This window comes from Pterocles gutturalis, unplaced genomic scaffold, assembly GCF_000699245.1.
Source record: "Pterocles gutturalis isolate BGI_N339 unplaced genomic scaffold, ASM69924v1 scaffold26893, whole genome shotgun sequence".
In the NCBI taxonomy this organism is placed as follows: Eukaryota; Metazoa; Chordata; class Aves; order Pterocliformes; family Pteroclidae; genus Pterocles; species Pterocles gutturalis.
In genome coordinates this window covers 21,109-34,125 of record NW_010126461.1, presented here as the reverse complement: position 1 = coordinate 34,125, position 13,017 = coordinate 21,109, and the positions used below count along the sequence as shown (strand labels likewise).

At 47.9% G+C, this 13,017-nt stretch overlaps 2 protein-coding genes across 2 annotated transcripts in view; both read right to left on the bottom strand.

Moving 5' to 3' along the window:
• OCSTAMP (osteoclast stimulatory transmembrane protein) overlaps positions 1–2,928 on the bottom strand; it is a 4,127-nt gene extending 1,199 nt beyond the window's left edge. The window contains exons 1-3 of the mRNA XM_010078997.1: positions 2,814–2,928; positions 1,746–1,776; positions 1–1,057 (exon numbers count right to left, since the gene is read on the bottom strand). The exon at positions 1–1,057 is cut by the window's left edge and continues 27 nt beyond it. Of these exons, the coding sequence (XP_010077299.1) occupies positions 1–1,057; positions 1,746–1,776; positions 2,814–2,928 (1,203 nt within the window). The remainder of the gene's footprint in view (positions 1,058–1,745; positions 1,777–2,813) is intronic.
• A 5,475-nt stretch (positions 2,929–8,403) lies between these two features.
• Positions 8,404–13,017, bottom strand: part of SLC13A3 (solute carrier family 13 (sodium-dependent dicarboxylate transporter), member 3) — a 25,716-nt gene continuing 21,102 nt past the window's right edge. Inside the window, exons 8-13 of the mRNA XM_010078996.1 lie at positions 12,684–12,788; positions 11,582–11,679; positions 10,212–10,324; positions 9,691–9,852; positions 9,205–9,342; positions 8,404–8,598 (exon numbers count right to left, since the gene is read on the bottom strand). Coding sequence (XP_010077298.1) covers positions 8,413–8,598; positions 9,205–9,342; positions 9,691–9,852; positions 10,212–10,324; positions 11,582–11,679; positions 12,684–12,788 — 802 coding nt within the window. The 3' untranslated portion in view covers positions 8,404–8,412. The remainder of the gene's footprint in view (positions 8,599–9,204; positions 9,343–9,690; positions 9,853–10,211; positions 10,325–11,581; positions 11,680–12,683; positions 12,789–13,017) is intronic.

Genomic DNA, 13,017 nt, shown 5'->3' with positions numbered 1-13,017 from the left:
CCCAACACTCACGCTGTATTTGATGCTGAGGGTGACGGGCACCACGGAGAACTGAGCTGCCTTTCTCACCGCCGTGTCTGCCACGCTGAAGGCAAAGTGGTCCATTGCCACGACCACCAACATCAGCATCAGGGCCACAGTGAGGAGCATGGCTTGCACGAGGCACAGCATCACTTCTTCCCGGGACAGTTTCAAGCCTGTTGGTCGAATGAGGTTTTTAGATGGGCCCGCCAGCAGATGAGCTGCTTTTCTGTCCTCAGCTAAACTCTCCAGCTTCTTGGTGATATAAAAATTGTCAAAGCGGAGGTTAGTGAGATAATTTTTCAAATACCAGGTGGACTCAAAGCAGAGGTAGAGCATGGACAAGCCAGCAACCAGTTTGTTGCCTACTCGTACAGAGTCTTTGACTAGTACCTCAACAGCCAAAAAGTCCTTCCCAATTTTCTCACCAGCAAGGTGCATTTGCTGGTAAATCAAGGAGCTGTTCTTAAGCAGTGAGAACCGAAAATGTCCATTCATAGGCTTATCAATATTAATGGAATGAAGGTTTTCTTGGATTGCATCCCCAAACTCCCAGGAAGCTGTCTCTAGCAGCGCAGTTGAGTTCAAAAAACTCTCAGAGGAATTCTTGCAGATGCACTTAATGACCTGCAGTATGGTTTTGATGTTGCTGATGATGTTGGGTGTTACATTAACCACTACAATCATAATGCAGGTCGACAAGAGAAGCTTCCGGCCTTGTTTGGTACCTAACGTAGGCATGATCATACTGAAGACACAACGGGCAGGATGCACCAAGAAAAGGGTGAGGAGAAGGAGCAGGCTGAAGGAGACAGCCATTGCAATGGAGAGACGCCAGGAGTACTCCAGGGAAGCAAACATCCAGTTGTAAAAGAGGCCGCCTATCACCGCCGTAACGCAGGAACACTGCAGGAACAAGGTCCACACCTCTCTGCCGTTTGCTGGGACAGGCTTGGAGTAAACCGACCATAGGTCTGCTGCAGTCCTGTGCACCTTTGGGAACAGAAAGTCTGCACAGTAGACACGGGCTCTCATCCTGCACAAAGAACAAGCACCTGGGTGTTAGCAGGGGAACTATGGACACGCACTAATTAGGGGTTTTCTCAAGATGATCACTCATGGTTCTTTCTAATGTCCCTCTCTGAGTGCCTCTGCTCTTCCCTACCTCTCCACTAACCGGAGTAGCTGGGATGGAGATGTTTGCTGGAAGCATGCAGCACAGGGAAGTTCAAGGCATTTCTTGAACGATCAAATACCAAGCACAATGTAACTGCTCCTCTAATGCAAGCACAGGAAAGCATTGTATTGTTCTATAAAAATCATCATAAAATCATTCAGAGGGGTCAACCCCTTAGCAGTGGCTAAGAGTGGCTTTAGTGGTTATTTAGAGGATGCTGGAGGGAGAAAGAAGAGGCTCCTGGTTGCTGTGGAAATGGTTAGACCTGGTCTGTAACTACAAGGTGTTCAAGGATAAGAGGCAGTTAAGTGGGAGTTTCTGATCTCTCTGCCTCTTAAGAGGAGACCAAACAGAAATCTGCAGGTTTAAGAGCAACAAACACAGAACTGATCAGAGAAAACAGTTTCACACTGAAGTTCCAGGGCCAGAGGAAATCTCCAAGGGTAAGGATTTGGCTACTGCAAACAAAACGAAATGTCACATAAAGCTATTTAAATGTCTAATGAAAACAAGCATTTGGGAAGGAATATAATTTCTCAGGCCTCACATCTGGAGTGACTCTCCAGAGACCAGAAAACCTGTCGGGGAGAAGGAACATTTCCCCAGGAGTGAACCCAGCCAGGCGATACCTGTCTCTCCTGCCCAACAGCAGCCTCTGCTATCCTTTGAGGGAGAATTTTGACTGGCAAATGAGATTTTTCAGTGGAAAAAGGCCATTCAACAGCTATCAAGAGAGAAGGAAGGAGAGGGATTCAAGCAGACACTACATACCCAGTGGCAGAGAGGTGCCCCAGTCTTGCTCGAAAACTCTCCATGCTCCTTATTGTTCTGAGAGAAGATCCTGGATGCAGCTGAAGGGAGACGCAGGACAGGAAACCAAGGCAGCTGGCATCAGGGAGCCAGGACTCAAAAAAAAAAAAAAAAAAAAAAAAAAGGCAATTCACATCAGCAACACTGCAAATTCCAGAACTCAGTGGGCAAACCTCAAACCTGGCATGTGAAGCCCAGGGAATAACCGCACTGCAGGACAGAGCTGGGATGCAGAGCACTGCTCAAGCTTTACACCTCTTCGGGTCTTACTGTTGTTGCAGAGAAGGCTCATTGTCATGACACATAGCTGAAAAAATGAGTCAATGACATATGGAGTGACGAAGATGGAACAAGCATCACATGGAACGTGGGGTGTCACAACCCCTCATGGGGAAATCAGCTGTCTCATCCCAGCTGACTTCTCCTTCCCCTGCCCACCAGCGAGCAGCAATGTTGGGATTTCTCTCAGAGAGGAGGGGAGCTTTTGCTCTTTCAGACATCAGTCATGGCTCAAAGGGCATGGTAGGATCCAGCAAACCACGTGCTGATAACTGCTCATCTGTTCTGGCAGGCTGCTGCTCCCTGCTGAGACCGTGAGCTCATGTGCGGGGTCCACAAACCACTCAAAGGCTCATCTCACAGTCCTGGCAGAGGAAGATGAAGCTCCAAACTTGAACCTTTCCCAGGTCTCTATAGCCAGTGAATCCCTCACAGAGAAAAACCTGCCACAGGTGGGATTCCCAAACTGCTGAGAAGCTCCCAGACGTACTGGCCAGGATGCGATGTCCCCATGGGACCAACTCACCTGACCCCGGGGTGTGCAGCGCACAGACCTCCAGCCACCAAACCCGCTCATCAGGAGACGAGGTGACGTGCTCCTCCATTCTGTTTTCAAAGAAGAGGATTCCCCCTCCTCCCATCGTGCACCACCGCTGCCTCCCCCTCACATGGGGTTTGTGGAGTACAGAGCCTTCCCGGGCTCCCACCAGACCTGTCCCTTTGCCCCACGCTGTCACATTAAGCCACTGCTTGTGGGCAAAGGTGACAGGGTTCACCCAGCCACCGCCAAGCCCGTTCCTTACGGGACCTGCTGTCCCGTGCTGAGCCAAGCCCTGCCGCCGGGTGGGAGCTGCCAGGTCCCCAGGATGTTCTCATGCTCCCCTGGGCGGGAGGGGACCAAGGACGGGATGTCAGCCCTGTCCTGGCTGCCCCCGGGGATGGAGCACATGGTGCTCTGCCCTCTGGAGAGGGGTGACCGGCACCTTCCCCAGGGACATGGCTGGACCCCAGGGCAGAGGACAGACAATCCTGAGCACACACAGGCAGAGCAGACCTCTCTGCGGCTGCCAGACACGGTCCTTTCCACCCTTGCTGCTCCACTCAACAACTCTGCTTTATAGTTAGAGTTTTTCTTTTCCCTGCATGGCTGGGAGAGCAAAGGTTTCCTCCCGGTGCCCTGGGACACAGATGCTGAGTGAGGAGCTCTGGCTCCAGCCGGGAAGAGGCACCAGCCAGGCGGGCGTGGAAGAAAGTGCCGTTTGTTTGGGGCATCCATAGCAATTGCTCGCACAGGCCATGAATTAGGTCTTGAATTCAATTTGCAGACTATAAAGGACCACCCCAAAAGGCCCATAGCCGTATCCTGCAAAACTCATCAGGCAGTCCTTAGTCGCTGTTCTGAGATGAAACTTCTTTCTCGCTGTATTTCAGAGCTAACTGATACTAGCATCAGCCCCTGGGACCCCATCCAGCCTAAGCAGGTAGCTTTCTGGGCAGCAAAAAACCATTATCATTAGACCACAAAGAACAAAGTAACCCCCCTCAAGTCTACAACACAATGATGAGTGTTTTCTGAACCTGCTGTATCATCTGGCAAAGGGGAGCTGGAGTCTGTGGGGAAGCTGTGCTTGACCAGCAGCTCCAGGCAGGGAAAAGAACTGTTTGCATACAAAGTCAAACGTAGATTTTTTTCATCTGGCTCAACTCAGAATTGATCTCTTCAGGCTGGACCACACTGAGAGCACAGGAGGGGCTACATCTAGGCTATCTATTATCTTATACCCCAAGCTGATGGCCTGTAAATGAGGTAGAACCACCAATGCCCAGCTTTCCCCAGGACACAATGAACAAGCTTCATGCAAAAAAACCCAAAACCAAACCAAACCGACAAAAAACAATGACAACTGTGGGTGTTCACACAGACACACACGAAGAACCCTGGGCAAAGGCTGGGGAGCAGGACAGGGCTCCGTGAAGCAACTGTGACATCTTGCGGTCACATTCTGCTAAGGTGCCTCAAGGTCTGTCCTCATTTCAGCTCAGAAACTAAGTCTGTGGGTGGGACAGTTTTAAGGAAAACTGAGGAAGTGAAGAACAAGGAGGCTGGGAAGCCGGTGTTGGGATGCACCCACTGTGTCCCCCAGGGATGCTCCGAGGTGCCTTTTCCCACCCTGTGTCACAGAGGATCCTGTGGCCCAGCTCCTGACAGGCTCCAGTCTCTATAGAGCTCAAGCTCTAAAATTTTCTAACATCCCCAATTTAGACTTTTTAGCACTACAGCAGAAGACAGAGACCCACATGCCTGCAAGCAGCTCGCTGTAAGAGGACAACAGAGGGTTTCATTTGTGCCGTAGCCAGGAAGCACAGCCTGGCTTTGCTCGGATTAGGGATGGTGACTGAGCTGGTACCCACCAGGACAGAGACTTTAAATCCATTGCTGCTTTGCAGACGGCAGTGTTCACAGCGTGGGTCTCAGGGCAGTCCGAACAAGAGCCTGTTGCCGGGACACCTGCAAGTTCAACCTGTAGTGACAGTGTAACCCTGCAGTGGGGACAGTGATGGGGGGGGTACGTAAAGGAGCAGCTGTATCACAGGTAGAGCGTGGGATACATGAACGATACAGCTTGAGAAAATGACTGGCTAAAGATGAATGGAGGACTGAAAATAGGATGATGCAAGGCTGAAGATAAATCTCCAGAGCAATATCATCAGCATCTGCTGATAGCATTATTCTGCCAATTCAAGACATTGAGGGTGTGGGGAAGATTAACCCATTAGTGGTGATTCTTTGCTCATTAAAATCCCATGCAAATGAACAATGTACAGTGATATGGAGCCAGGTTATGTCATCTTAGGTTTCTACTATAGAAATATAGAAAAATCCCAGCAATATCCTCTCAGTAACTGATGAAGGATAAACATGATAAGGGAACCAAGGCTATCTAACCTGCCATAGCTGCATTTCCCCTATCATACTGGGCTTTCATTTGTTTCAGGAATCTTTCCCTTTCTCTCCTGAACCTCCAGCCTTGCTGCCAGGTGCCAACTGGCTGCACACAGCCCCAGAATCACTCACTGCTGTACAGACCCACGTATCAGCTCTTCTGTGCAAACAGTTTGTAAAGCAGCGTGAATGCTTCTGGGATAAAAAGCTACTAGAAATGCTTTCCTACTGTAAATAAACCAGAATGATTTTCCTCCAAGTGTCTCAGGAGAACATGTGGATGTCAGTCCAGGATTGGATGTGGAACATCAAAGGAGTAAAGCAGAGATATTCTGGATGTTGGATTTCAATGCCTGAGTGGCATTTCCTGTTAATTAAAATTCACAAGCAGGCTGCTAATGTGAATGGCTATTGGGACGGTTGGATTTTTACATTCCTAGAGAAAGGGTGCACAGGCAGGCAAAGTTCCTCTAAAATAACACAAAGTTATAGAAGGTTAGTACAGCACTTGAAATGCCCTTTCCTGGGAATTCTCATACCTCTCCTCACATTACAGAGTTTTCAAGAGTAATGAGGTTGATTTAACATTAAAAGCTGCATTTGGCAAATTTTAGTACTAGTAACAAATGGAATTAGAGATTATTCACGCAGGCCAGTTCACCCTTGAACTCCAGAAATACTACATCTTAAAATATCTGTTTAAAAATAACAACTTAAAAAGCTAGCACGCCAGACTAGTCCTGCTCTCACAGACACCTGGATATGAAAAAGCAGAATCAGGTAATGCTGTCATCCACATGCATCCATCCTCTGGGGAGCCCTGGGAAACACAGAGGCTGCTGATGGAGGTGGCAGAAGCCAGGTGTTTGGCTAAAGTAGAGGTTTAGGATCCAGATGCTCCTCACACCTTTCTCAGGTCTGCCAAGGCCCCGTTGTGTGACCTTGGGTAAATCCCCGGTCCCCTTCTCTGCCTCAGTTTCCCACATTGGCACAGAGATAATAAACTTTCCCTGGTTGTATTTGTGAAATACCTTCTGATCTCCAGCCAGCCAGTGCTCAGACATGCCAGGACACTGGGAGTGATTTTTGGAGACATCTACACAAACTCTGTGGTCTCCATTCTGCTTTCATGCCCAAAGAAAACTGTCCTCCTGGACTCACCTAGGATGCACCAAGCCAGAGCTGAGACCGTAAGTAAACCTGCAACCCTGACATCGGCAACGGAGATGGATGTTACCCTTTGAGCCTTGAAACGAGATGACCCAAAGGCCCTTGGTGGCTGTCTTCCAGGCTGCAGGGACAGAAGCAGACCTGTTCCTGTTCCAGTGACTGACCCTGCTCCCCTTCCGCAGCAGCTCCAGCGGGGCAGTGGGACAGCGGGGCTCCTTCCTGCAGCTCCCAGCCACGCCGGGGACAGCGTGTTCCCTGGCCGCGGGACAGCCAGCTGGGAAAGGAAACTGCAGGGAGCAATTTTCCCCTCCCCATTCAGCCCATCTTTGCTAGGGCATGGCAAGGAGCATCCGTGCAGAACCATGGTGCCCAAACCCAGCACAGCCGGGACAGAGCTGCGCCAGGGAAGCGGAACGGTGACACGGGGTGTCCCCAGCAAAGGTGGCTGCCGGGGCTGCACTGCTTAAGCACTGCAGCCACAAGATGCTGGGCTAGGAGCTCTCCCAGTCTCATTGCTCCTCTGCTCAACAGGGTTTAGTTTTGGCCCAGACTGGGAGGGAGACCTCAGTGCACTCCTCCTCCTGGGGAACCACAGCCCAAATCAGGGCAGGAAGCCAGGGGAGGGGGAGGCTCGGGATTTGCTTTTCTCCTTTCAATCTACAGAGCAAACAGGACGATGTGACGTGCTAACAAACGTGCTTTATTGTACGTTTTCCACAATCATTAAGAATTTTGTTGAACTTAAGGATTTTGCTGAACATTAAGGATTTATTTTTTTTTAACTTGACTGATCAATGTTCCACATTCAATTGGTTTTGGTGGTTTTGGCTCAACCCTCACGAGTCCCCACCTACCATGCGACCCGAGGGTAATCCTCGCAGCAGAAGCCATGGTTGGTGAGCATCGCCCTGCCAGCTCTCCCACCTGGCCCCAGGGTTTATCAGCAGCACAGGAACAGAGGAGATGCACTGGATCCATCATCTTTCAATTCATCTATTTCAATGACTGATCTTTTAAATTAAATATTTCAGATTCTTAGAGAAATTTTTTTTAAATCATATAAAATGGTGATTAAAAATCACAGTCAATTTGCAATGCTTTCATTGAAAGTACCCAAGCAATCTGATTTAAAAACATGTTAAGAATCAAAGCCTATTTTTTCAGAAATGTCAATAATATTCCAATGCAACTTGTCCACTGACCTGTGACTCAGTGGGTTGCCCGCAAGTGAGTCCATCTCCCAAACCTACGACTGGCCACATTCACCAATGGTGAAACACCACCGATGTCCAAAGTTATGTCAGAAATCAACTTGGTCCCAAACCCCCACCTGTGTACTCAGTGCAAAGAACCAGGCAGCAATTTCTGTTGAAGGTTTTCAAAACACTGAACGTGTTCGGCAACTGTCGCCTTCCTGTTTCCAAAGCTTGGAGTAATGCACTGAGTCCTACTGACACATCTCCTGAATCATCCCTTCATGCACAAACCTGAAGAAATAGTCTTCATCCTCCATGAGAGGATTACTCATGAGATGGTAACAAGAACCCATCCTTCACACCCTGCTAGAAGCACCCGGCCACGCCGCCTTCCCCTGTCAGATTCTGATACACTCACTCACATGGGGTTACACACAAATAATCCAGTTCCCTCCACCCTGTTCCCAGGGCTACTCTCCAAAACGAGGTAGGGTATCAGAAACTAGAGCAGCAAAGCTTTCATGAGGGACAAGCATCTACCCAAAGATGCTCGATGCTTACAAGGTTGTCCAGTTAACAACCACCTGCGACAGATGGACTCTGGGAGAGTCTGACTGGTACCTGTGGAAGGTGGGGAAAGATCTTCAGAAATAACAAATGGATGTTGTGACACCGACCAGTATTTCTAAAAACAAAATTAAACCAGAGGGTCCCATACAGTGTGAGCAGCCACGTGGCTTTCCTCCTGTGCTTACTCTGACAATTCCAGTGCCCAAGTCCTAAGTGAGTGAGTCCTTCCCCAGGGGTGGCTTTGTTCATATTTTATTTAGTGCACTTAAAGTGACATTTTCTACAGCTGTCAAGAGTGAGGTGGCATTTTCTGCATGGATGTTGGCCCATGCAGGGAAGGTCCCCAGCTGGAAGATGCTCTTGGCCCATGTGTTCATAGCCAAGCTAAGAAGCAGAACTCCCATGAGATTCATGAGCAACCCAGTCCTTGCCTACAAAAGAAATACAAAGACAACTGTTGAGTTTAGACTGGACATCTACAGCATGTGAAGCATGAAGCTATTTGAATATAAACATTATAAAAATTGATAGCTTAATTGCCATTAATATTAGCAACATCTTAAGCAGGCTTTCATAAGCCACAACGGCCATTCGGCAGATGCTTACCAAGCTTTGATCCATCAAAAACATTAATATCTGTTTAGCCTCAGGAATATAAGGAGGAACTGGGACTGAGCCTAGTTTTACTCATAAGCTTTATTTCACTGAGCTGGAGAACCTTTCCTGCATCCAGAAGCCTCTGTAAATTGAGCTGCTGACACTACCCAGGAACAGCGTCAGGGTCTGGGAGATGCTGAGCATATTCAAGACCAGCTTTGTCAACATTTGGAGTCATGGTGCCTCCAAAGTTCACAGGGCCAGATGTCACATAGGCTCCTTCCATATCCCTGTGCCTTCAAACACTGTTGAGAACAGTATCAGACTTCTCTTTTCACTTTACTACCTATTGAACTGATAACAATCTGGAAAATTCCTCTTTTAAACACTCCACTCAAGCTGATTGCTTTCAGTACTTTCTGTATCTAAAAATAACTTACCATATCCTTGACCATCAAGTGTCCAGAAGAAAACGCAATTGAGTTAGGAGGTGTTGAGACTGGCAGCATGAATGCGTAGGAGCATCCTATAGTTCCTGGTATCATTAAATAGAGGGGATTTACTCTCAGACGAATGGCCTTGAAAAACAGAAAGGAAGAGAAATTGTACCCTGGGGATAGGGAGTCATTGGCAGATATATCAAAGAATGCAAATAGCTAGTGCACCGTGCAGAGCTGTATCCCACACTCCATGACAAACAATCACATATCTCACCAACATCTGAAGGATTATCATCCTTCACTGTCCATGTTATGCTCCAGGCACTTGCTTTGCTACTCCCAAGGATTTCAAAGCACCTGAAGCCCAAGAGCAGGAGAACCATACGGTGCCTGTCCCAGCCCAGATACACCACAAACCTGCCCGGCCAAGGGGCAGAGTGGGAGGAGAGCAGAGAAGCAGCTGGTCTCGCCATGGGACTGCCTTACCAGCTCTGCCAGGACAGGCAGGAAGATTATAATAGTGGCTGTGTTGCTGGCAAACTCCGTGAATAAGGCAATGACAATCGTGATGAGGATGACAGCCACGGGCGGCGGCACACCCTCCAAGGGATGCAGACGGCCTCCTATCCAGACAGACAAACCAGACTCCTGCAGAAGGGGAGAGCAAACAAGCTGGAGAGCAGAGCTCCTGCATCCCTGCAGGTGAACTGATCCTCTCCTAGAACTTCAAATTACATATGACCTTCACCAACCCACACAAGCACCTATGTGCCATGTCCTCAGGGTATCTAACAGCCAGCTGTTTGAGAGGACTTGCAAGATCTCTTAACCTCCTTAATGTTCTGCTGTGCATTGTTGTCACTTGGAGTTGAGAAACATCCTTCAAGTGTTGTGACCCCACAGATGCAAATTTCCCAGAGCCAAATGAGAACCCCAAGTGTCACTCTAATAAAGCCCAACTCTGTTGGGCAGGATGACTGCAACATAGCATCTGAGGTGGACCTCACCTCACAGCCCTTTGCCATGGCAAAGCCTCCTCCAAGCAGCAAGATGATGTTCCAGGGCACCGTCTCTTGGGCCTTCCTCCAAGTCAGTAAGGGCTGCGTCTCAGTGTTTGGTGCTAGATGAGAGAAAAGCCCCATGTCAAACACTCACCCAAAGAGGAGCACATCAGTCATCATCTGACAGAACAATATCATGAGACTGACATCAGTGCTGAAGCTCACTAACCACAAGCTGCTGTTGGTTAAAATATACACACAGAATCTCTTAAGCTAGACAATTAAAAGACCATTTAACTTCTTAGCAGACTTTCTAAAAAAGGAAAAGAAAAGGAATTCTAGCACTTAAAGTTTTCTTTGATGTTTTCTTGAGGCAACATTTAATATCAGGTTCATTTTCTCTCTGTAACAGACATAAACACTGTCCTCAACAAATGGGAGTCTGTGGAACAAGAAAATTTTCTACCATTTGAATTATGAAGATGTTATTAATTTTTCACTTGCTGTTCAACAGCTGGTGAGTTTTATAGCAAAGAGCTCATCTCCCCTAAAGGCCATCTCTTAATCCACGACAAAGTGAGCTCTGTCATGTGTAAGGATGCACTAATGGGACTGTAATCTTCTGTTGAAGGAGGACACACTTATTTTATCCAGAGGAGGCCTGATTAAACATCCTTCTGCTTATGGACAGCACAACAAATGTGCCTGACTCGGAGAAGCAGGGATTTTGTTCCCACAGACCCCAGGTGGTGCTGCACCATCCACGGAGAGCCTTCATCAGCTGCATCTCCATGTCAAGAACATCCTTTATTCCAAGCAGCTTATGAATTAAAGTTCGTATCTCATTGCTGCTCAGGAGGACAGACCCAAGATCTCACAAGACTCCTGGTACCAAAACCCGCTGGAGAGTTTGGGCTTTAGGAGTTTAAATGCTAAATCATTGTGGGAACTGAGGAAGGGCCCCTGTGTTTGAGCACAGACAACTCGCCCAGCTCTGCCCTCTGAGAGGTTCACGCTCTCCCCCGAGGGACAGGAGCTGTTTGGGAGCAAGCAACCAAACCTCTGTTTCACAATCAGGTCTGCTATGGTAAATCAACACTGCTCTCAGTTCGCTTCAACCCACCATGGCATCACCCCTAACAGCCACATGAGCAACTCAGTCATCCTGCAATCAGCAGCAGGGCAGAGCCTGCTACACCTCTTCTGCCACTGCAGAAAAGCAGCTTCTGTATGACCACATTGCACCCTCAAACCACGCTGCTCCGCACGGCCAGCGCGGCTGCTGGGGGCTGGGGCAGCTCCAAGCGGGGATAGTTGCGGCTCTTGCGCTGAGCCTGCCCTGCCAGAGCCCCTTCTCGGAGGGGTCTCCTACTCACCTTTCAAGTCAAACCACCACCTGAAGGAAGGTTTTTGCGAAGGGAAGAAGAACAGTATAATCACAATGGTGATTCCTGTAACCGCATCTGAGATAAACCTGGTCAAAAGCAGCAGAAACACTTGTAAGAAGCACAAGCCTGTAGAATTACCAAGTTTATGAGAACAGGGATTTACTAAAGAAGATTACGAGTTTCCATCAGGTTTGAACAATGCTCGTTGTTCACAGTTCTTTTCTTTTTAATTCCCTGTCGAGCTACATTTCTACAACGGGCTGTGAACCCCACAGAAAAGCTGAACTACAAATGTAAAAACCAAGATCTAATCCCCACCACACCGATGCTCTGGCTGTTCTGATTGTGGAGTCGTGGTTAGTCTGTGAGGAGCTGCAAGGACAAGTTTCCTCAGCTCCTTGCAGGGAGGGAGAGCGGCAGAGCCCAGACCATCCTATTAACATGAGCCCTTTGCAAAATTCTCAGACTCTAAGGTGGAAGGCATGATCCATCCAGTACAGAGCTTAAGTGTGTGTTTGATTGTAAAGAGCTATTAACTGATGAGAAAAAAATTCATAACTACTTTGTCGTATTAAGGAATAATTTATTAAGCTAGGGCTTTACTAAAAAAAAAAGCAATGAAGGTCTCTTCTGTTAAGAAATAACAATGCCCTCTGAGCTTATGATTCCCCAACTGCTATATCCATTCATCTTCCCAAAGTATGGATGTCACAGGGGAGACAACCTTGACAAACAGACAGGATTACACTCTGCTCCTGCCATCTCTCTTCAGTCTCCAGACCTCCAGTGAAATCAGTGGATTGCACAAAGAATTCAGTATTTCATTGTAAATGTACCTATAAACAGCATTCCCAACATCAAAACCCTAGGGATGGCCTCAGACAGACATATGCCAACTTCCTGCTGGGCTTCACGTACCTCCTCCAGAAGAGAGCAACAATAAACCTGGCTCTGCTCCTTGAAGCTCAGTTTGATTTATTCCAGGAATCCTGAGTAATAGTGTTAAGCAATGCAGCCAGAAACCCAGGAATCTCAACGACTTGGAAATGCTTTAGAAAAATGTGACAGTGGAATGAAACTAAAATCTTACCCTGGTGCAAACAAGCTTGCCCAACCTGGAATGAATTTGGGATCCCTGGAGAAAAGCATGATTGCAAACATGCAGAAGAAGAAGAAAATTGCCTGTTCTGCAAACCTAAAATGAAAAGAAACACAGTTAAAATGCGGATGCGCTAAAGGGGTGGATCCAAGCTAGGACAAGTACTTGAGCTCAGGCTGCAGCAGCTTGGGGGAGAAGTTAGGCTGGTTCTCTAAAATAACTACAGTGAAACATTGGAATAGATTGTAAATGTACTTGCAAATACTGATACTTGCCAGCAATTATCTCTTATTGGAAGACACTAGGGAGAGGCAAGAAGGGCATC